Below are 21,870 nucleotides of genomic sequence, written 5' to 3'. Positions count from 1 at the left end.
TTAAAATCTAACTTTCTTGATGAAATTTCGTATTTTTTGGTAGAAAATCCATTTTTTAAAATAAAAATACAACTGTTTCCAAATTAATCTGTTATTTAAGTTGGTTAAATCCGATAGTTTTTGTATTTTAAATAAAAATCTTTTTTTGCTGAAATATAAACTATTACATATTTCATTGAAAATTATTTTCTTAAAAGTTCATTTTTTATTGTAGATTCATAATTTTATTTTGACATTCGCGTCCTTTTTTTGGGTTAAAAATTAATTTTTTAAATCAAAAATCCAACTACTTTGTTGAAAATTCGACTGATTGTTAACTATTAAGTTAAAACATTTCAGAAACGAAAACCAGTATTCACTAAAAATAATTCAAATCAAATTTGGCCCAACATCACATTCTTGTTAAAACTAATTTAGTTGACAATTTATTTAATTTGTTGAAAATTCGTTCTCTTTGGTAAAAAAATGATATTTTCGGTTGAAAATTAAACTGTTTGGTTAAAAATTTATGTATTTCTATTTTAAATTCATTTTTTCTGGTTAAAAATCTAACTATTTGGTCAAAAATCATCTCTTTTGGTAGAAAATTAATCTTTTTTTAAAGTGAAACTGTTTAAAAATTAAATAAATTAAATAGTAGTATATACCTATCGAAATGATAAAAATTGTAATTCAGGAAATAATTTGATTTTAATCATATATGCATGACATTAATATTTATAAAATGAATTTTCATTTTTAAGTTAAAGGCTAAATTACAAAATTTGTACATTTGTCTATTTGCAAGAAAAATAGCTTCAATTATTCATTCCCTCCATGTTGGAATTTCGTACGAACAGGCGTAATATTATTTTTCAACTCTCGCGAATATGGCTTTCTTAACATTTCGGCTACGTGACCCATCTGAATTGTACAGTCTGGATGCAAATTAGGCGGCAAGAGAGTGCACTCTCTTTCGAAAATCAGAGCTAAGCCTTCTAACAATTCCACAAAACCCATCGAGAGGGCTGCACGTCGTAACCTATTAAGTTCCTGAAAAAAAATTAACAATATTAAAGTCTTATAAAATGCAGGATCGCTTTGGAAGACTGGTTTTTAAATTCCATGACTTCCATGCTTTCCAGGTCTACTTTAAAAGAAATTTCTGCTCTACTATTCTCAAAAAATTTAGTCAATTAATTTCAATTACAAAATATGCAGATCGCAGATTAATTTACCAACAATTTATTGTGCATTTATTAATTAATCAAGATGTAAAGGGCTTTTTAAAAATTATTTAATTTCACACAATCCTTATTATTAATAACAAATTTCTTAAAAGTAAAAAAAAATGTAAAAAAGATTTTTTTTTTAATTTCAAAATATTAAAAATATTTGTAATATTTCACAAAGATCTGAGAAAAATTTCAAAAATATTTCAGAAGATTTCTATCATTTCAAAAAGTATAAATATTTTTAAAAATTTTTCGAAATATTTCAATGATTTCACACAGATTTTAAAAGCTTTAGAAAATTTTACAAAAATTTCAAAATATTTCAGAAGGTTTCAAAGATTTCAGAAAGGTTTTGAAGACTTCCAAAAGATTTCAAAATATTTCTATAATTTCAAAAGGATGTCAGCAATAATTTAAAAAATTTCAAAATATTAAAAAATTTGTAATATTTCACAAAGATCTGAGAAAGATTTCAAAAATATTTCAGAAGATTTCTATTATTTCAAAAAGTATAGACATGTTTTTCAAATTTTTAAATATTTCAATTATTTCACAAAGATTTCAAAGATTTTAAAGGGTTTAGAACATTTTACAACAATTTCAAAATATTTCAGAAGGTTTCAAAGATTTCAGAAAAATTTTGAAGATTTCCAAAATATTTCAAAATAATTCTATTATTTCAAAAAGATGTGAAAAAGATTATTAAAAATTTCAAAATATTAAAAAGATTTGTAATATTTCACAAAAATCTGAGAAAAATTTCCAAAATATTTCAGAAAATTTCTATTATTTCAAAAAGTATGAACATGTTTTTAAAAATTTCCAAATATTAAAAATATTTGTAATATTTCACAAAGATCTGAGAAAAATATCAAAAACATTTCAGAAGATTTCTATTATTTCAAAAAGTATAAACATATTTTTAATAATTTTGAAATATTTCAATGATTTCACAAAAATTTCAAAGATTTTAAAAGGTTTAGAAAATTTTACCAAAATTTCAAAATATTTCAGAAGGTTTCAAAGATTTCAGAAAGATTTACAAAAGATTTCAAAACATTTCTACAATTTCAAAAGATGTCAGAAAGATTTTAAAAAATTTCAAAATATTAAAAATATTTGTAATATTTCACAAAGATCTGAGAAAATTTCAAAAATATTTCAGAAGATTTCTATTATTTCAAAAAGTATAAACATATTTTTAATAATTTTGAAATATTTCAATGATTTCGCGAAAATTTCAAACATTTTAAAAGGTTTAGAAAATTTTACCAAAATTTCAAAATATTTCAGAAGGTTTCGAAGATTTCAGAAACATTTAGAAAAGATTTCAAAACATTTCAATAATTTCAAAAAGATGTCAGAAAGATTTTTTTAAATTTCAAAATATTAAACATATTTGTAATATTTCACAAAGATCTGAGAAAAATTTCAAAAATATTTCAGAAGATTTCTATTATTTCAAAAAGTAGAAAAATGTTAAAAAATGTTTGAAAATATTTTAATGAGTTTACAAAGATTTTAAACGGTTTAGAAAATTTTACAAAAAAATTCAAAATATTTCAGAAGGTTTCAAAGATTTCAGAAAGATTTTGAAGATTTCAAAATAATTCTATTATTTCAAAAAGATGTCAAAAAGATTTTTGAAAATTTCAAAATATTAAAAATATTTTTAATATTTCACAAAGATGTCCGAAAGATTTTAAAAAATGCCAAAATATAAAAAATACTTGTTATATTTCACAAAGATCTGAAAAAAATTTCAAAAATATTTCAGAAGATTTCTATTATTTCAAAAAGTATAAACATATTTTTATAAATTTTGAAATATTTCAATGATTTCACAAAGATTTCAAAGATTTTAAAAGATTTAGAAAATTTTACCACAATTTCCAAATGTTTCATAAGGTTTCAAAGATTTCAGAAAGATTTACAAAACATTTCAAAATATTTCTATAATTTCAAAAAGATTTCAGAAAGATTTTAAAAAATTTCAAAATATTAAAAAATATTTGTAATATTTCACAAAGATGTGAGAAAAAATAAAAAAAATATTTCAGATCTATTATTTCAAAAAGTATAAACATGTTTAAAATTTTTTTAAAATATTTCAATGATTTCACGAAGATTTTAAAAGCTTTAGAAAATTTCAAAATATTTCAGAGGGTTTCAAAGATTTCAGAAAGATTTTAAAGATTTATAAAAGATTTCAATAGACTTCACGAAGATTTCAAAAGATCTAACAAATATTTAGAATATTTCGCAGATTTCAAAAGATTTTAAAAGGTTTACAAAATTTTACAAAGATTTTAAAGATTTCAGAAACATTTAAAGGATTGCAAGGATTTAAAAATATTTCAGAACTCTTCAAAGATTTCCGAAAGTTTTTAAAAATTGACAAAATAATTCAATAGATTTCGCAATGATTTAAAAAGATTTAAACAAGATTTCAATAATTTTAGAAATATTTCATAAAATTTCAAAGATTCAACAGAGATATTAAAAATTTCAGAAAGATTAAAAAGATGTCATAAAGATTTCAATGATTTAAAAATATATCCGAACATCTAGTAAAGATTTTCAAGATTTCAGAAAGATTTGAAACAATTCACAATCATTTCAAAAGATTTCAAAAAATATTCCCAAAGTTTTTAATGAATTACAAAAAATTTCAATTTTTTTTTAAGATTTCAAAGATTTCAAAAATTATCCAAATATTTCACCAAGAGTGCAGTGATTTCACAAATATTTAAAAAATATAATATATGAAAAAATTTGGCAAATATTTTATAAATGTTTGAAACAATTCACAATGATTTCAAAAGATTTCGAAGATTTCAATGATTTCACAAAAAATTTCAAAGATTTCATGGAAATTCTAATGCCTTCACAAAGATTTAACACATTAAGAGATTTAAAAAATTTCGCAAATATTTCAGTGATTTTACGAATAATTCAAAAGACTTCAATGATTTCAAAAAGATTAAAAAGATTTCAATGATTTTAACATATATCAGGATATTTCACAAAGATTTTGAAGATATTAAAAAGATTTTTAACAATGCATATTGATTTCGAAGATTCAAATTATTTTGCAAGCATTTCAAAAGATTTAAATAATTTCACAAACATTTCAACGATTTCACACAAAATCCAATGCTTCAACAAAAATTTCATGATTTCAATTTTCTTGAAATATTTCAAGGATGTCGCAAAAATTACAGTGATTTTACAGGTTTCAAAATTTTAAATAAATTGTAAATATTTCAATGATTACGCAAATATTTCACAAAGATCGAAGTGATTTCACAAAGATTTAAAAGATTTCAAATACTTTAAAATATTTTAAACGATTTCAAAGATTTTGAAAAACTCAAAAAGATTGAAAAAATTTCAGTGAGTTCAAAAATATTACAAATATTTCAAAGATTTCACAAGGACTTCAAAAGATTTCAAGGATTTCACAAAAATTTCAAAGGTTTCACGCAAATTTCAATGCTTCCACAAAGATTTCAATTTTTTAAAATATTTTAAAGATTCCGCAAAATTTTTAGTGATTTCATAAAGTTTTCAAAAATTTCAAAAGAATGTAAAGATTTCAATGATTAAGCAAATATTCCACAAAGATTTTAAATGTTTCAGAAATATTTTAAACAATTCAAACTGATTCAAAAGTATTTCGTAAATTTTAATTATTTCAAAAGATTTGATTATTTTTTAATATTTCAAGGATTTTTAATTTTTTTAATATTTCGAAATATTTTAAACGTTTCATAAATATGCCAGACTTCACAAAGATTTCAAAGATTTCACAAACATTACAAAGAAATCCAAAAAATTACAATGCTTTCACAAAGATTAAATTTTTTTTTAATATTTCAAAGAATTTAAAGATTTCGCAAAAATTTAAGTGATTTCAGAAAGTTTTCAACATTTTTAATAAATTAGGATTTTAATAATTACGCAAATATTTTAAAAAGGTTGCAGTTATTTTACAGAAATTTCAAAGATTTATGAAAATTTTCATGCATTTCAAGGATTTAAAAATGTTTCAGAAGATTTCAAATTTTTTGCAATTATTTCACAAGGATTTAAAAGATTTCAAGAATTTCAAAGTTTTTCCAAAGATTTAATAGACTTTACAAAGATTTCAATGATTTTACAAAGATTTCAAAGATTTAAAAATATATCATAAGATTTATCGAAAATTGTAAAGTTTTGAAACAATTCAGATTGATTAAAAACGATTTTAAAAATTTTAATTATTTAAAAAAGATTTCAAAAGTTTTTAATGATTTACTAAACATTTTTAATATTTCTTTCTTTTTTTTGGTTCCAAAGATTTACGAAATTTATCAATGATTTTACAAACATTTCAAAGAATTCTGAAAAATTTCAATGCTTCCATAAAGATTTGTATTTTTTTAAATATTTCAAAGATTCGAAAGATTTCAAAAAAATTAAAGTGATTCCAAATTTTTTCAAAACTTGTAATAAATTAAGATTTTTATGATTACTTAAATATTTTACAAAGGTTGCAGTTACTTCACAGACATTTTTAAAGATTTATAAAAATTTTCAATCATTTCAAGGATTTAACACATTTTCAAAATATTTTAAATTTTTTGCAATTATTTCACAAAGATTTCAAGAATTTCCAAATTTTTCCAAAGATTTAATAGACTTTACAAAGATTTCAAAGATTAAAAAATATATCATAAGATTTTTTAAAAATTGTAAAGATTTGAAACAATTCAGATTGATTGAAAAAGATTTCTTAAATTTTAATTATTTCAAAAAGATTTCAAAAGTTTTAAATGATTTCCTCAACATTTTAAATATTTCAATTTTTTTTTAATATTTCAAAGATCATGAAAATACGTCACCAAGATTGTAGTGATTTGACAAAGATTTAAAAATATATGAAGAGACTTCACAAAGATTTTAAACATTTAAAAAATTTTCAGATTTTACGCAAACATTTCACAAAGATATCAAAGATTTATGCAATTTTTCAAAGACTTCAAGGATTTAAAAATGTTTCAGAAGATTTCAAAATTTTTGCTATTATTTCACAAAGACTTCATATGCTTTAAAATATTTCAGAAAATGTCGAAGAATTTAGAAAAATTTAAAACATTTCAAAAATTTCAAAAATATTTAAAAGATTTCACAGAATTTAAAATATATCAGAAGATTTCGCAAAAATCCTAAAGATTTCAAAAAAGATTTAAAACAATTCGCAATGATTTCAAAAGATTTCGAAGATTTCAATGATTTCACAAAGATTTCAAAAGATTTGAATTTTTTTAATATTTCAAAGATTGAAAAAATGTTCATATATTTCGCAAATATTTTAAACATTTGATAAATTTTCCAAAGACTTAACAGAGATTTCAAAGATTGAAGTTTTCTAAAATTTCAAAAATCTTAAATATTTCAGAAAGATTTAAAACAATTCGCAATGATTTCATCAATTTTTTTTGAAGATTTTTATTAATTATAAAAAGATTTCAAAAGATTTAAAAAATATTCAGAAATTTCTCAAATATTTTAAACATTTCATGAATATGTCAAAGACTTCACAAAGATTTAATTGATTTCACAAAGATTTTAAAATATTTAATAAACATTTCAAAGAAATCCAAAAAAATTAAATGCTTCCACAAAGATTTTAATGTTTTTTTAAATACTTCAAAGATTTGAAAGATTTCGCAAAAATTTAAGTGATTTCACAAAGTTTTTAACATTTTTAATAAATTAGAATTTCAATAATTACGCAAATATTTTACAAAGGCTGCAGTTATTTCACAGATTCCAAAGATTTACGAAATTTTTCTAGCATTTTAAGGATTTAAAAATGTTTCAGATGATTTCATGAATTTCACAAGGATTTAAAAGATTTCAAGAATTTCAAAGCTTTTTCAATGATTTAATAAAGATTTCAAAGATTTAAAAATATATAATAAGATTTCTCACAAATTGTAAAGATTTCAGAAAGATTTTCAACAATTCAGATTGATTCAAAAATATTTCTTAAATTTTAATTATTTCAATGAGATTTCAAAAGTTTTTAATGATTTCCTATAATTATTTTTAATATTTCATTTTTTTATATTTAAAATATCATGAAAATATTTCACCAAGATTGCAGTGAATTTCACAAAGATTTAAAGATATATGAAAAGACTTCACAAAGATTTCCAAGATTGCAAAAATTTCCGATATATCGCAAATATTTAACAAATTTCAAAAAATATTTTAAACATTTCATAAATACGTCAAAGACGTCACAAATATTTCAAAGATTTATGAAATTTTTAAAAGATTTCAAGGTTTTAAAAATATTTCCGAAGATTCCAAAAATGTCGAAAATATTTCACAAATATTACAATGATTCCACAAAGATTTACGAAATTTATCAAACAGTTCAAGGATTACAAAACCATTTCAAAAAATTCCAAAAAATGTCAATGATTCCACAAAGATTTCAATTTTTTGTAATATTTCAAAGATTCGAAAGATTCCACAAAAATTTTAGTGATTTCAAAATTTTTAATAAATTAAGATTTTAATGATTACGCAAATATTTTACAAAGGTTGCAATTATTTTACAGATATTTTTAAAGATTTATAAAATTTTTCAACCATTTCAAGGATTTAACAATGTTTCAGGAGATTAAAAAATTTTTGCAATTATTTCACAAAGATTTCAAAAATTTCACAAGAATTTAAAAGATTTCAAGAATTTCCAAATTTTTCCAAAGATTTAATAGAATTTACAAAGATTTCGAAGATTTAAAAATATATTATAAGATTTTAAAAAAATTGTGAAGATTTGGAACAATTCAGATTGATTCAAAAAGATTTCTTAAATTTTAATTATTTAAAAAAGATTTCAAAAGTTTTTAATGATTTCCTAAACATTTTAAATATTTCATTTTTTTTAATATTTCAAAGATCATGAAAATACTTCATCAAGATTGTATTGATTTCACAAAGATTTAAAAATATATGAAAAGACTTCATAAATATTTTAAACATTAAAAAAATTTCAGATTTTACGCAAATATTTCACAAAGATTTCAAAGATTTATGCAATTTTTCAAAGACTTCAAGGATTTAAAAATGTTTCAGAAGATTTAAAAATTTTTGCTATTATTTCACAAAGATTTTATATACTTTAAAATATTTCAGAAAATGTTGAAGAATTCATGAAGATTTAAATGATTTCAAAAAGATTTCAAAAGATTTGACTTTTTTTAATATTTAAAAAATTAAAAAAATATTCACATATTTCGCAAATATATGTAATAAATACGTCAAAGACTTCACAAATATTTCAAAGATTTAAGTTTTCATAAATTTTTAAATATTGTAAAGATTTAAATTATTAAGCAAATATTTCACAAAGATTTCAAAGATTTATTAAATTTTGTAAAAACTTCAAAGATTTAAAAATCTATCATAAGATTTGTCACAAATTGTAAAGATTTCAGAAAGATTTAAAACCATTCAGATTGATTCAAAAATATTTCTTAAATTTTAATTTTTTCAAAAAGATTTAAAAATTTTTTAATGATTTAAAAGATTTCAAGAATTTCAAAGTTTTTCCAAAGATTTAATAGAATTTACAAAGATTTCAAAGATTTAAAAATATATCATAAGATTTCTCAAAAATTGTAAAGGTTTGGAACAATTCAAATTGATTCAAAAAGATTTCAAAAGTTTTTAATGATTTCCTAAACATTTCAAATATTAAATTAAAAAATTATTTCAAAGATCATGAAAATATTTCACCAAGATTATAGTGAATTTCAGAAAGATTAAAAAATATATGAAAAGACTTCACAAAGATTTCAGAAATTTAAAAAATTTCAGATATTACGCAAATATTTCACAAAGATTTCAAGGATTTAAAAATGTTTCAGAAGATTTCAAAATTTTTGCTATTATTTCACAAAGATTTCATATACTTTAAAATATTTCAGAAAATGTTGAAGAATTTAGGAACATTTAAAACATTTCACATATTTAGAAAACATTTAAAAGATTTCAAGAATTTCAAAATGAATTTCAAAATATTTCAAAGATTTCAAGTCTATTCAGATATTTCGCAAATATTTAAAAAAATTCATAAATGTCAAAGAATTCACTAAGATTTCAAAGATTTATTCAAATTTTTCAGAAGATATAAATTTTTTTGAAGAATTCAGAAGGATTTTAAACATTTCACAAAGATTTAAGATATTAAAAAAAATCTCAATGATTTAAAGAAGATTGTAAAGATTTTGAAGGTTTTACGAAGACTTCAATGATTTCGCTAGAATTACAAGATTTCAAAAACTTCTAAAATGTTTCAAATTTTTTAAATACTTTAAAATAATTCAGATGATTTCAAAGTAAAAAATAATTGTCGAGACTTCGAAATAGGTGCAACTAAATTAATTCCAGTCCTTTTTACAAAATTCCATGACTTTTCCAGGTCTTTTAGCAACCCTGAAATTAAAGAAAAAAATTAAAAATCATGTTTACCTTGTAGAAATTTTGCGTCTTCTCAGGCAACTTTCTAGCATGTCGCAATATCTTTTGAATGTCGGACTGCAATCCAACTTGTCGTATCCAGGATGGTGCATTCAGGGCGTAACTTCTCTTTTCTGCTGGCTTGACAGGAAAAGCCGGCTCAGCAGTTTTAATCAAGGGGTCGATTGAACCCAGGTTAGTCAAATTTCCCAACCAGGGAATTATGTCCGTTCCCGGCTCGAGTACTGTCAACATTAAATTCGATTTTTTCTTCGAGTCCGACCCGGAGTAAATAAATCCGTACCAATCTGTGTTTAAAGCACAGAGCGCTGTCATGCCCTCCACCTGTCAAATAACAAATAAACTAAACTTTTACAGGTTTTCCAGGTCAATTAAAAAATCTGTCAGTAATATTAATGCAAAAAATTTTTTTTTTCAATATTGATCTTAAACAATTTTAGTGACAATAGTCGTACAGAATTTTATTAACTTCAGTTCAGCGAAAATTCCCTGATTTTTTTCAGGTGCTTTCTGGTATTCCCTGTTTTCCCTGATCATTTTTTAATAATCCCTAACTTTCTCTGACAAAATCTTAATTTATTAATAGTTTTTTTGTTGTTGTGTGTGGAAAATTACGAGTTTCTACTAAGATCGAAAATAATTACACTTTTTAATGAAATTTGATGAAAATGTACATACGTCTAGAAAAAGAAGCATTTTTTCATACTTTCTTTTTATAGTTTTTTATAGAAAATTATGCATTTTTGTTTTTAAAAAATTGAATATTTACGATTTGAAAAATCGTTTCTAACATTTTTCCCTAAAAAAAATACGGATTTATGCACACAATTAAAAATAAATACTATTTTCTACGAAAAATAGAAAAATTTGAGATCCCTAAATGAGTTTAGTTTTTCATAATTTGTAATAGCTTTTATTATAGAAAATTACGAATTTATATAAAAATAATAAATATTTGCGATTCGTATAAGGTAGTTGTACTTTTTAATTATTAAAAAAAATACAAATTTATAGACAGAATTATGGATAATTACGAATAAATAGGAATTTCTGCACACAATTATTATCATAATACTGAATTTGGAACAGGGATTTGTTTTTAAATTCCCTTCTAAGACTGAAAAAAAAATATTTTCCAAAATTCCCTTTCCACGTTAAAAATTTTCTGTTCCAAATCAGAATTATATTTTTTAACAACATTTTCAATTATAATTGAAAAATACAGTAAAACCCTTTTTATAAACTCTTTGGAAGATGAAAATTTTACTTTATGGTCAATTTTTGAACACAAAAAATTTAATTCAAAGAGATTCTGATTTGAGGAATTCTGAAAGAATCGCCAAAATTTTGAAAAAATAAAAGTTTTTTTTTTAATCCTCAAATCCTTTATTTCTTTACTGAATTTCTCTGTCCCAAACTCAAAATTGAAATTCCCTATCCCGAAAGTAAAAATTATAATTCTTCAAGGAAATTTCGTGAAAATGAATTATAATTCATTTCGAAAAATCTTTGTTCCAAGTGAGGATAATTATAATTTCGTAAATGAACTTTTTTGTTAATCTATTTATTTTCCGTCCAAATTTTTTTTCAAATTCGGAAATATAGTAACTCCCGTTTCCAAATTTTGAAAAAAAGAAGTTTCAAATTGTGACGAATTCTGACTTGGAGCCGAGATTTTTTAATATTCCGTTCTTCTAAATCAGAATAAAAATTATATATAAAAATTCTTGGCCAATGACAAGTTTTCGATACAAAAATTTGATTTTAATTAAAATAGATTCTGATTTGAGACAAGGATATTTCAGAATATGAGGAATTCTGAATTATCTTTCAACAAAACAAAACAAAAAAAAACTAATTTTCAACAGAAACATTCAATTTTAAACCAGATGTGATAATGCAAACGCTATGATTTTTTAACTGGAACAGATTAATTTTTAAACAACGAGTTAAATTTTAAACCAAATTGATCAAATTGGATTTTTTTAACAAAAAAAAGTTCATTTTCTACTACAAAGTTCAATTTTCATAAAAATAGTTTAATTCTTAACCAAAATAAATAAATTTAAACAAAAAATCTGAATCCCCAACAAAAAAGTTAATTTTGAACCCAATAATTCATTTTTCTAACAAAAATTGTTAGTGAAAACCATAAATTATCTGACAACAAAAAAAAACGGATTTTCAATAAAATAGATGACTTTTTAAATCTGAAGATAAATTTTCTTAAAACGGAAGAGTTAAATCTTTAATCAGGAAGGTGAATCTTAAAAAATATTAATTTTGAACAAACTAGTTCAACTTTCAACAAAGTGGTTAAATTTTTAACTAAAAAAGATTAATGTTTAACCACATAGTGAAATTTTCAACAACAAAAAAAGTTTTCCAGCAAGAAGATTAATTTTCTACCAAAAAGCACGAATTTTCAGCAAAGTAAATTAATTTTCAATAAAATTGGTGAATTGTCAACTCGAAAATATAATTTTTTTAATAAAAAAAAAAAATTCTCTACGAAAAATATTAAATTTTTATAAAAATTGTTTAATTTTTAACAAAAAAGTTAGTTTTCAACCGAAGAGTTTCATTTTCTACCAATTTGTTGAATGCTCAACCAAACCAGATTAATAATATATTAGTTTTCAACCAAGAATGGAAAAGTTACATTGTTAGTTAAAAACATTAATTACAAAAAAAGCTACAAAAATCGAATTTTTTACAAAATAGTTACAATTTCAATATAAGAAATGAATTTTTAACAAATGAGTTCAACCTAAAAGATGATTTTTAATTTAGAAGGATAATTTTGTTTAAAAGGGATAATTAATTCTTCAATATTGGAGATATTCAAGGAGCTGTATAACCAAGTACCTGAATTTCTGACAAAAAAGATTACTTTTAACAAATATTTGCATTTTCACCAAAATAATAAAATTTTTAACCAAACACTAGAATTTTCAACCAAAAGAGATGAATTCCGAACGAAAAAATATATTAATAGGCTTCTCGACCAAAAGTAGTTGATTTGTCATGCTGTATTCTCAAATTTTATCTAACTTCCACTGAAAAATTTATAATTTTCTTTCGAAAACTCAAATATATAATTCTTAACTGAAATTCTTTGTCCGAAAGTAAAAATGAATATTCTTCAGGAAAATTCCGCGCTCTAAAGTCAAAATTGAATTTCTGTACTGAAATTCCATAACGCGACTTATAATTATAATTATTTTAGAAAATTCTTTATTTCAAGTGAGAATAATTATAATTCCAGTGAACAAAATTTTCGGGTTTCCGTTGAGGAAGATACTTTGATCATATTATTTTTGTGAGTAAAAAAAAAAAACAATACTTATCAGTTCGCAAATTCAAAATTCGGCAATGTCTAAAGAAAGCAGAATCATAAATAAATTCTTAATTTTTTTCGAACACAAGTCGTCTTTGTGAAATATTTTTAAGTCTTTGTAAAGTCTTAAAAATCCTTGAATTTTTTAAAAACATTTGTGAAATTTTTAAAATCTTTTTTAATTCGTTGAAATATTTTTTGAAGTATTTAAAATCTTCTTTGTAAAATCTTTAAATTTCTGTGAAATCTTCTGAAATCTTTCTTTAAGTTTTATGAAAACTTTTTTTTGTGCTCGTTTGAAATCATTAAAATCTTGTTTGAATTCTTTGAAATATCTGGTAAAAATGTCTGAAATCTTTCATATTAATTAAAAATAATTAAAATATTTGAAATCTTTTGTAATTTTCTAAAATCCTTTAAAATCGTTTAAAATACTTGAAATATTCTAAAAGTTTTAAAATATTTTGGAAATGTTTGAAATCTTTATGAATTTTTTTAAATCTAAACAAACTTGAAATCGTTTAAAATCTTTCAAATGTTTTAAAATCTTTGAAATCTGGTGTGCTGTACCTTTTTTGAAATCTTTATAAAATTTTTATAAAATCTTTTGTATACATTTGAAATCATTAAAATATTTTAAATCTTTGTGAAATCTGCTTAATTCTTTTAGAATTTTGGGAAAATCTTTGAAATCCTTTAAATATTTCTGAAATATTTTGAAATCTTTCAAAATTTTGCTAAAATCCTTGATATCTTTTAAATCTGTGTAAAATGTTTCAAAATATTAGTGAAATTTTCGAAATCTTTTTAATTTTTTGAAATCTTTTAAACAAATTTAAAATCTTTAAAATCTGGTGTAAAAAATTTGAAATATTTGTAATATTTTGAAAGCTTTATGAAATATTTGAAACATTTGTAAAATATTTCTGAAATTTTTTGTATTCAGTTTGAATTTTTAAAAGATTTAAAATTTTTTGATATATTCTAAACAAATTTGAAATAATTGAAAATCTTTTAAATGTTTTAAAATCTTAGAAATCTGGTGTACTGTGTCCTTTTTGAAATCTTCGAATTTAAAATCTTGATATAATTTTTATATCTGTGAAATGTTTGTGAAATCTATGGCATTTATTTGATATATTTGTAAAATCTTTTAAAATTTTGGTAAAATCTTTGAAATCCTTGAAATTGAAAGCTTAATTTTTTAAAATTCCAATATAAAATTGTACAAAAAAAAATTCTTTATATTTAAAAGTAGCTTTATAAGACTGTGTTTAATTATTTTGTTGAAAATTGTTATTTTTGGTAGAGAAATAATATTATTGGTTAAAAATACATATCGATTAATACATTTTTCTTTCATAATTTATCTTTTTGGGAATGAAAATTTAATTACCTGTTTAAAAGTTAAACTCTTTTGACAATTAACGTTTTTTTTTTTTTTGGTATAAGATTCATCATTAAAAAATATTTTTACTGAAAATTTAACTATTCCAGATGAAACTTTAACTATCTTGTTGAATTTTTTTTTTAATTAAAAATTAATTTTAACTAATTTTTTAAAGACTAATTTTTTTAATATAGTTTTTTTTTCACTGAAAATTCATCTATCAAACTTTTGGTTGACAATTTATCTTTTTTCGTTGAAAACTAATGTATAAAATTGATCTTTTTTGTAGAAATTGATTTTCTTGGTTTAAAATTAATTTGTTGTTGTTGAAAATTCTTTTCTTCATAAAAAACTCAACTATTCCAGTTAAAGATAATTTTTTTCAGTTAAAAATGTTTTTTTTTTGGCCCAAATTCAACTACATGTTTGAAAATATGTTTTTTTAAGGTTAACATTTAATTATTCCATTGAAACTTCAAGTATTTTGTTGAAAAATTCGTCTTTTTTGTTTTTGAAAATTCGCCTTGTTTTGTAGAAAATTAATCTTCTGGTTTGAAAATTTATTTCATAGGTTGAAAATAAAATTAATTGGTTGACATTTAAACCCTTTAAATAAAAATTCTTTTTTCATGTTCATTAAATTTCGTCTATTCCAGTTGAAAATTCAAAATTATAGATCAAAATTTATCACCCTGGTTAAAAATTAAACTTTTTTAGTTAAAAATTCAAATATTTCGTTAAGAATTTATGTATTTGACTGACAAATTTTTTTTTGTCAAAAATTAATCTTTTTGGTAGATATTAATCATTTCAGTTGAAAATTCATCACTTTGTTTAAAAATATCACTATTTGTTTAAATATTAATTTTTTTTTCATTGAATATTGTTCTTTTTAACTGAGAATCTAACTATTACTTTTTTGGTTAACAATTTACCTTTGTTAGTTGAAAATTAATGTATTTTATTGAAAATTTGTCTTTTTTTTAGAAATTAATTTTCTTAATTTAAAATTAATTTTTTGGTGTTTAAAAATCTCTGTTTGATTGAAAATTCAACTATTCCAGTTAAAGATAATTTTTTTTAGTTAAAAATTTATTTTTTCCTGCTCAAATTTAACTATATGTTTTTCTTAGTTCAAAATTTAACTATTCCGTTGAATTTTTTTGAAAATTAATCTGGTTTGAAAATTTATTTCTTAGGTTAAAAAGAAAATTACTTGGTTGAAATTTAAATCCTTTAGATAAATTTTTCTTTTTTTTTTGTTGATTAAAATTTCATCTATTCCAGTTGATGATTCATAGTTTTAGTTCAAAATTGATCACCATAGTTTAAAATTAATATTTTTTAGTTGAAAATTCAATTATTTTGTTGAGAATTTAGATATCTGGCTGAAAAAAATCGCCTTTTTTGGCAGACAATTAATCTTTTTGCTTGAAAATTCAACTATTTGATAAAAATTTCATCCATTTTGTTAAAAACGTCAAATAAAAATTTGTTTAAATTATTGTTCAAATTCATGGACTTCAGAGACAAATCCATGAAATTAGTAATTATCTTTTTAGTATTATTTAACTATCAATTTATCGTTATTGTTAATATATTAAAGAATATCTAGTTATATAATTTGTCAAATTTTTCTAAATTAAAGCTATTAATTAAATCCCTCGAAACTAAAGAAAAAAATATTTATAATAAACTTACATAATCCGAGTTAATTGTTTAAAAAAAAAAGCAAAATATTTTAATAGCTCCATATTATGAAAAATTATTCCTGGAAAAAGCTTTAGATACCTGGAATGTTCAAAATCATTTTAAATATTATAAAAGCTTGGAAATATTTTGAAATATTTAGAATTATTTTGTAACGCCTCGAAAACTGTTTTAAAAGCAAAAAAAATCAAGGTTTTCATTAGAAGTGATAAAATATGACCAATTTAAAAAAAAAAAGAGTTAACAATCCTAGAGATACCTTTAAAGCTCCGTGAAGTAAAACGCAGAATGATGGAATTTTTCCATCGTCTCCTGGATCTTCGTTGTCGGATTCGTCCTCGAGTGAAATTCCTTGCATGCTTGTCGTCTTCTCCGTCGGCAGAGGCAAAACCAGGTGGCGAGATATTGCACTAGGACTTCCAACATCAGCAACATTGAGAAATCCACAAATCTCGATTGTTTTCGCTATCGTTAAAGCAGTCAAAGTCTCAAAATCGTTTTTCTTCGAGTAGGGCTGCAAATTGGTTAGAATTTTAAATTAAAATAACTAAAAATACTGTAAAAAGAACTTCAGGGTGTCCATTTTAATCCAAGAACAAAATTCCTGATCATTTCCTGGTTTGTAATAAAAAATAAACTACAAATTAAAGCACTTAAAGTGGAACTCTTGAATTTTAAGCTTTTGAAAACGAAGTTTAAAAGTTTTTTAATTCAACAATTTTTTATTCAAATATGCTCCATAATTTAAATCTAAAAAATGGAAAGTGAACAAGTGAATAATTTTAAATTAAATGCAGATAAACTGCAAAAATGAGAATTTTTAAGTTTTATAAATTAATGATTTCAAAGATTCAGACAAAATTGGTAAAAATGTAATCCACGTTATCATTTTAAATGCTCAAAATTAAAGAATCAATTAACTTTACATGTTTTAAAGTGTATTTTTTTAAACAATTTTAAGCTATAAATGTTAAACATTGAAAAAATATATATATTTTAACAGAACACTTCTTAAATTATAAGTTAAGCTTCAAAAATTTATTTCGAAATCTTGAGAAATCCAGAAGTTGTTTTAAGTTAAAAATTATTTTTGAAATTTTTAGGAAATTCTGCAAATTTAAAAAAATTTGTTAAGAGTCTTCCAAATTATTTTTTTTTTTTAACACTTTTAGAAATATTTAAAAATATTTTTGAATATTCTCTTAAAATAATTTTCTAAAACGAAAAATTATTTTTAAATCCGTAGAAATGTATACTTTGCTTTAAATTAGACTGTATTTAAATTATTTGAAATCACTTCAAGCTTAAAATTAATTTCGAATCTTTGCAAAACTTCTAAATACCTCTTGAAATTTCTCAATTTTTTTCTACAAATAATTATTGTTCAATTGTTATTTAAACACAAAAATTCAACAATTTCACTTACAAATTAAACATTTTTTAAATACACTAATAAAACTTGTAACATAAAAAGTTTAAAAGCTCTTCGAAAATTTAACGATTCAAGACTTTATGTCAAACAATTCAGTTTAAGATTGTTTACTTTTAAATATATGGTTACAATTCAATCTTCTTAACTATGAGGTCAAATATTGCTAAATATTAAATAATTATTCTCTTTCCTTATTTAAAAAATTTGAAATTGAATGGATTAAAAATTGAAACAATTTAATTTTTAACGTAAAAATCTGGAAATTATTAAAGTACATATCCATAAAAAAAAAATATTTATATTTACAAATGATAAAATAAAAATATTTTATATCAAAAATTCGCAACTTGAAGTGCTTTTAATGTTTAATTGTTTAAGTAGTTAAGACTAATTATTTTTAACTTTAATTATTTAGACTTACGATCGGGGGTGGGGAGAGTAGAATCCGAGATCCTACATTTCCACATTTTAAATATCCTTGGAATGGAACATATGTTGTTTCTGCTAGTTTTTTGAAACAATTATTCACGGTCGTTTTTGTCAATTGTCCTTCTGGTACCAAAACCATGCTATCGCCTCCGGCTAATTCAACCAGTCTTTGGTAGAGAGGAAGACCCATACTTAAGCCGGGATCTTAAAAAAAAAAAGCGATATCAAGATAGAAATTCAGAAAGAATCTTGGACATGAAAATAAAAATTTGTATTTGCCAAAACCCTTTAATTTGTTCTTTTAGTGAAAAAAAACCACATTTAATTTTTTTTTTTTAATAAAACAAATTTTAGTAGTGGCGACTTTAGAATTTTTTAAAAGTTATTTCATGGGTGCGAAAATTGTAGATTAATTTTGTTATGTACTATCTTGGGAGCAACTAAAAATATAAGATTTAAAATTGACGAAAAAAAAAACGAGAAGACAAACAAGCACTATGCGCGCAACTATTATTGCCATTTTTTAATTCATTTCTGTTGAAATTTAATTTTGTTAACTAAAAATTTTACTACTTTGTTGAAAAATGAACTGATCGGTTGACAATTAATCTGTTTCAGTTGATAATTCAAATATTTGGTTGAAAATTCGTTATTTGTGATTAAATCCAACTGTTTTATTTAAATTAAAATCTTTGTTTATTGAAATATCAACTATTGAAGTTTTCGATGAAAAATCATCTTTTTAGGTTCAAAATTTCACTTCTACGTTGAAATTTGAACTAATTTCTTGAAAGTTAATTTTTTTTGGTTAAAGAACAACAACAAAAAACGAATTTCCAACTAAAATTTTTAATCTTCAACCATAGAAATTAATTTTCAAGAAAGTGGTTCAACTTTCAACTAAGGAGTGGAATTTTTAACTTAAAAAAAATGAATTTTCAACAAAAAACACTAGTTGTTGAAATTGCAACAAAATCCAAATTTCATGAAAAATAATAAACAGTTAGATATAATAAAATATAACAAGTATTCAACAAAATAGTAGAATTTTCAAATGTAACAGTTTAATTTTTAACCTATCACTTGAAATTTTAAGAAAATGATAAAATTTTAGTAAATTAGTAGATTTTAGTTCGAAATTATTTGTTTCTGTTAAAAATGAATTTTGTTAACTGAAATTTTTTTCATTTTGTTAAAAGTTCAAGTGATAGGTTAAAAATTAAACTGTTCAATTTGAGGATTCAAATATTTTGTTGAAAATTTATTACTTTTGATTAAATCTAACTGTTTATTATTTTTAATTAAATTTTTATTTTGTTGAAATGTAAACTACTTTCTTGAAAATTAATTTCTATGGTTGAAGATTCAAAATTTTAGTTTGATATTCGTTTTTTGTTGTTGTTGAAAATTAATCAGTTTTTGTTGATGACTCAAGTAATTTCTAGAACTGTTTTTTATCTCTAATTCATTGGAATATAAATGATTAAATTTTTTGTTGAAATTTCATGTTTTTAGGTTAAAAATTCTACTCCTTGGTTGAAAGATGAACTAATTTCTTGAAAAATAATTTCTTTGGCTGAAAATTTAATAAGTTTGTTCAAAATTCCAGTATTTCCTAGAAAATTATTCTTTTTGGATTAAATCCAACTTTTCTTTATTTTAAATTAAATTTTTATTTTATTTGAATATAAACTCTTGAAGTTTTTGTTGAAATATCATGTTGCCAGGTTAAAAATTCTACTCCTTGGTTGAAAGATGAACTAATTTCTTGAAAAATAATTTTTTTCTTGCCTGAAAATTTAATAATTTTGTTGAAAATTCAAGTATTTTGTAGAAAATTGTTTTTTTGCTTATATCCAACATTTTATTATTTTAATTTTTATTTTATTGGAATATAAATTATTAAAGTTTTTGTTGAAATTTCATGTTTTTAGGTTAAAAATTCTACTCCTTGGTTGAAAGATGAACTAATTTCTTGAAAAATATTTTTTTTTTTTGGCTGAAAATTTAATAATTTTGTTGAAAATTCAAGTATTTCGTAGAAAATTGTTTTTTTGGGTTATATCCAACTGTTTTTTATTTTAAATTAAATTTTTAATTTAAATTTCATTTTTATTTTATTGGAATATAAATTTTTTAATGTTTCTGTTAAAATTTCATTTTTTTAGGTTAAAAATTCTACTCCTTGGTTGAAAGATGAACTAATTTCTTGAAAAATAATTTCTTTGGCTGAAAATTTAATAAGTTTGTTCAAAATTCCAGTATTTCCTAGAAAATTATTCTTTTTGGGTTAAATCCAACTTTTCTTTATTTTAAATTAAATTTTTATTTTATTTGAATATAAACTCTTGAAGTTTTTGTTGAAATATCATGTTGTCAGGTTAAAAATTCTACTCCTTGGTTGAAAGATGAACTAATTTCTTGAAAAATAATTTTTTGGCTGAAAATTTAATAATTTTTTTCAAAATTCAAGTATTTCGTAGAAAATTATTCTTTTTTGGGTTAAATCCAACTGTTTTTTATTTTAAATTTAATTTTTATTTTATTGGAATATAAACTATTGAAGTTTTTGTTAAAATTTCATGTTTTTAGTATAAAAATTCTACTCCTTGGTTGAAGATTCATCATTTTAGTTGGAATTTTTTTTTATTAAATTAATTTTTTTAACTAAAAATTTAACTACTTGGTTGAAAAATCAACTGATTGGTTGATCTGTTTTAGTTAGAAATTCAAATCTTTCGTTTAAAATTCGTTATTGTTTGTTAAATCCAAGTGTATTTTATTTTTATTTTAAATTTTTTTGTCGAAATATCAACTATTTAATTTTTTGTTTAAAATTCAATTTCTTGGTTGAAAGTTAAACTACTTTTTTAAAAGTTTTTTTGTTAATTTATAATTTTAGTTGGAAATTAGTCTTTTTTGTTTGTTAAAAATTAATTTTATGAACTCAATATTTAAAACTATTATTAATTTATATTATAATCTCTTTTTTTGTTAAAATATGAACCATTAAAGTTTTTGTTAAATATTCAACTCCTTCGATAAAAATTAATTTTTTTCTGATAGCAGATTCATAATTTAAGATTGGGATTTTTTTATTGAGAATAAGTTTCTTTTTAACTAAAAATTAAATAATTCTGTTAAAAATGTAAGCGATAGCTTGAAAACTAATTTCTTTTAGTTAAGAATTCAAGTTTTGTTGTTAAAAACTCGTTATTGTTGGTTAAATATAATTAATTAAAATCTTTTTTGTTGGTGAAATATAAACTATTTTTTGTTTTTGATGAAAATTTAATTCCTTGGTTGAAAGTTAATTTTTCTTGGTTGAAAATTCATAATTATAGTAAAAAATGTATTTTTTTTGCTGCTGTACAAAATTTGTATTACGGTTCTAAAATTCAATAATTTCGTAAAAAATTTAACTATTTGATTGAAAATGTATGTACTGTGTTGGAAATTCGTCTTTTTGGTAGAAAATCAATTTTTTCTATAAAAATTTCAAGTTTTATTAATAAAAATTAAAATTTGATGATTCAAGTATTTTGTTGAAAATTAATTTTTGTTGGATAAATCAAGCTATTTTTACATAACTATTACATGTTTGTCATAAATTCATGTTTTTAGGATGAAAATTCGTTTGTTTCTAAATTAATTTTTTAATTAAAAAAATCAACAATTTAGTAGAAAATTACACAATTTGGTTAAAAATGTTTGTATTTTGTTAAAAATTGGTCTTTTTGACTGAAAATTTGGTTTTCATTCAATTAAACTGTTTTTTTTTTTTTTTTTTTAATTTAAAATCGAAATATTT

At 21.5% G+C, this 21,870-nt stretch overlaps 1 protein-coding gene across 2 annotated transcripts in view; it reads right to left on the bottom strand.

Annotated features, from left to right (window-relative positions):
• Positions 1 to 698: 698 nt before the first annotated feature.
• LOC117169566 (integrator complex subunit 14) overlaps positions 699 to 21,870 on the bottom strand; it is a 47,193-nt gene continuing 26,021 nt past the window's right edge. For both annotated transcript variants that reach the window (XM_033355997.1, XM_033355996.1), the window contains exons 3-6: positions 18,052 to 18,263; positions 16,458 to 16,712; positions 9,750 to 10,082; positions 699 to 1,032 (exon numbers count right to left, since the gene is read on the bottom strand). In XM_033355997.1, the coding sequence (XP_033211888.1) occupies positions 802 to 1,032; positions 9,750 to 10,082; positions 16,458 to 16,712; positions 18,052 to 18,263 (1,031 nt within the window). In that variant the 3' untranslated portion in view covers positions 699 to 801. The remainder of the gene's footprint in view (positions 1,033 to 9,749; positions 10,083 to 16,457; positions 16,713 to 18,051; positions 18,264 to 21,870) is intronic.

Source organism: Belonocnema kinseyi, chromosome 3 (assembly GCF_010883055.1).
Source record: "Belonocnema kinseyi isolate 2016_QV_RU_SX_M_011 chromosome 3, B_treatae_v1, whole genome shotgun sequence".
Lineage (NCBI taxonomy): Eukaryota > Metazoa > Arthropoda > Insecta > Hymenoptera > Cynipidae > Belonocnema > Belonocnema kinseyi.
The sequence above is the reverse complement of the archived record's forward strand: the minus strand, read 5'-3'. Positions and strand labels throughout refer to the sequence as shown.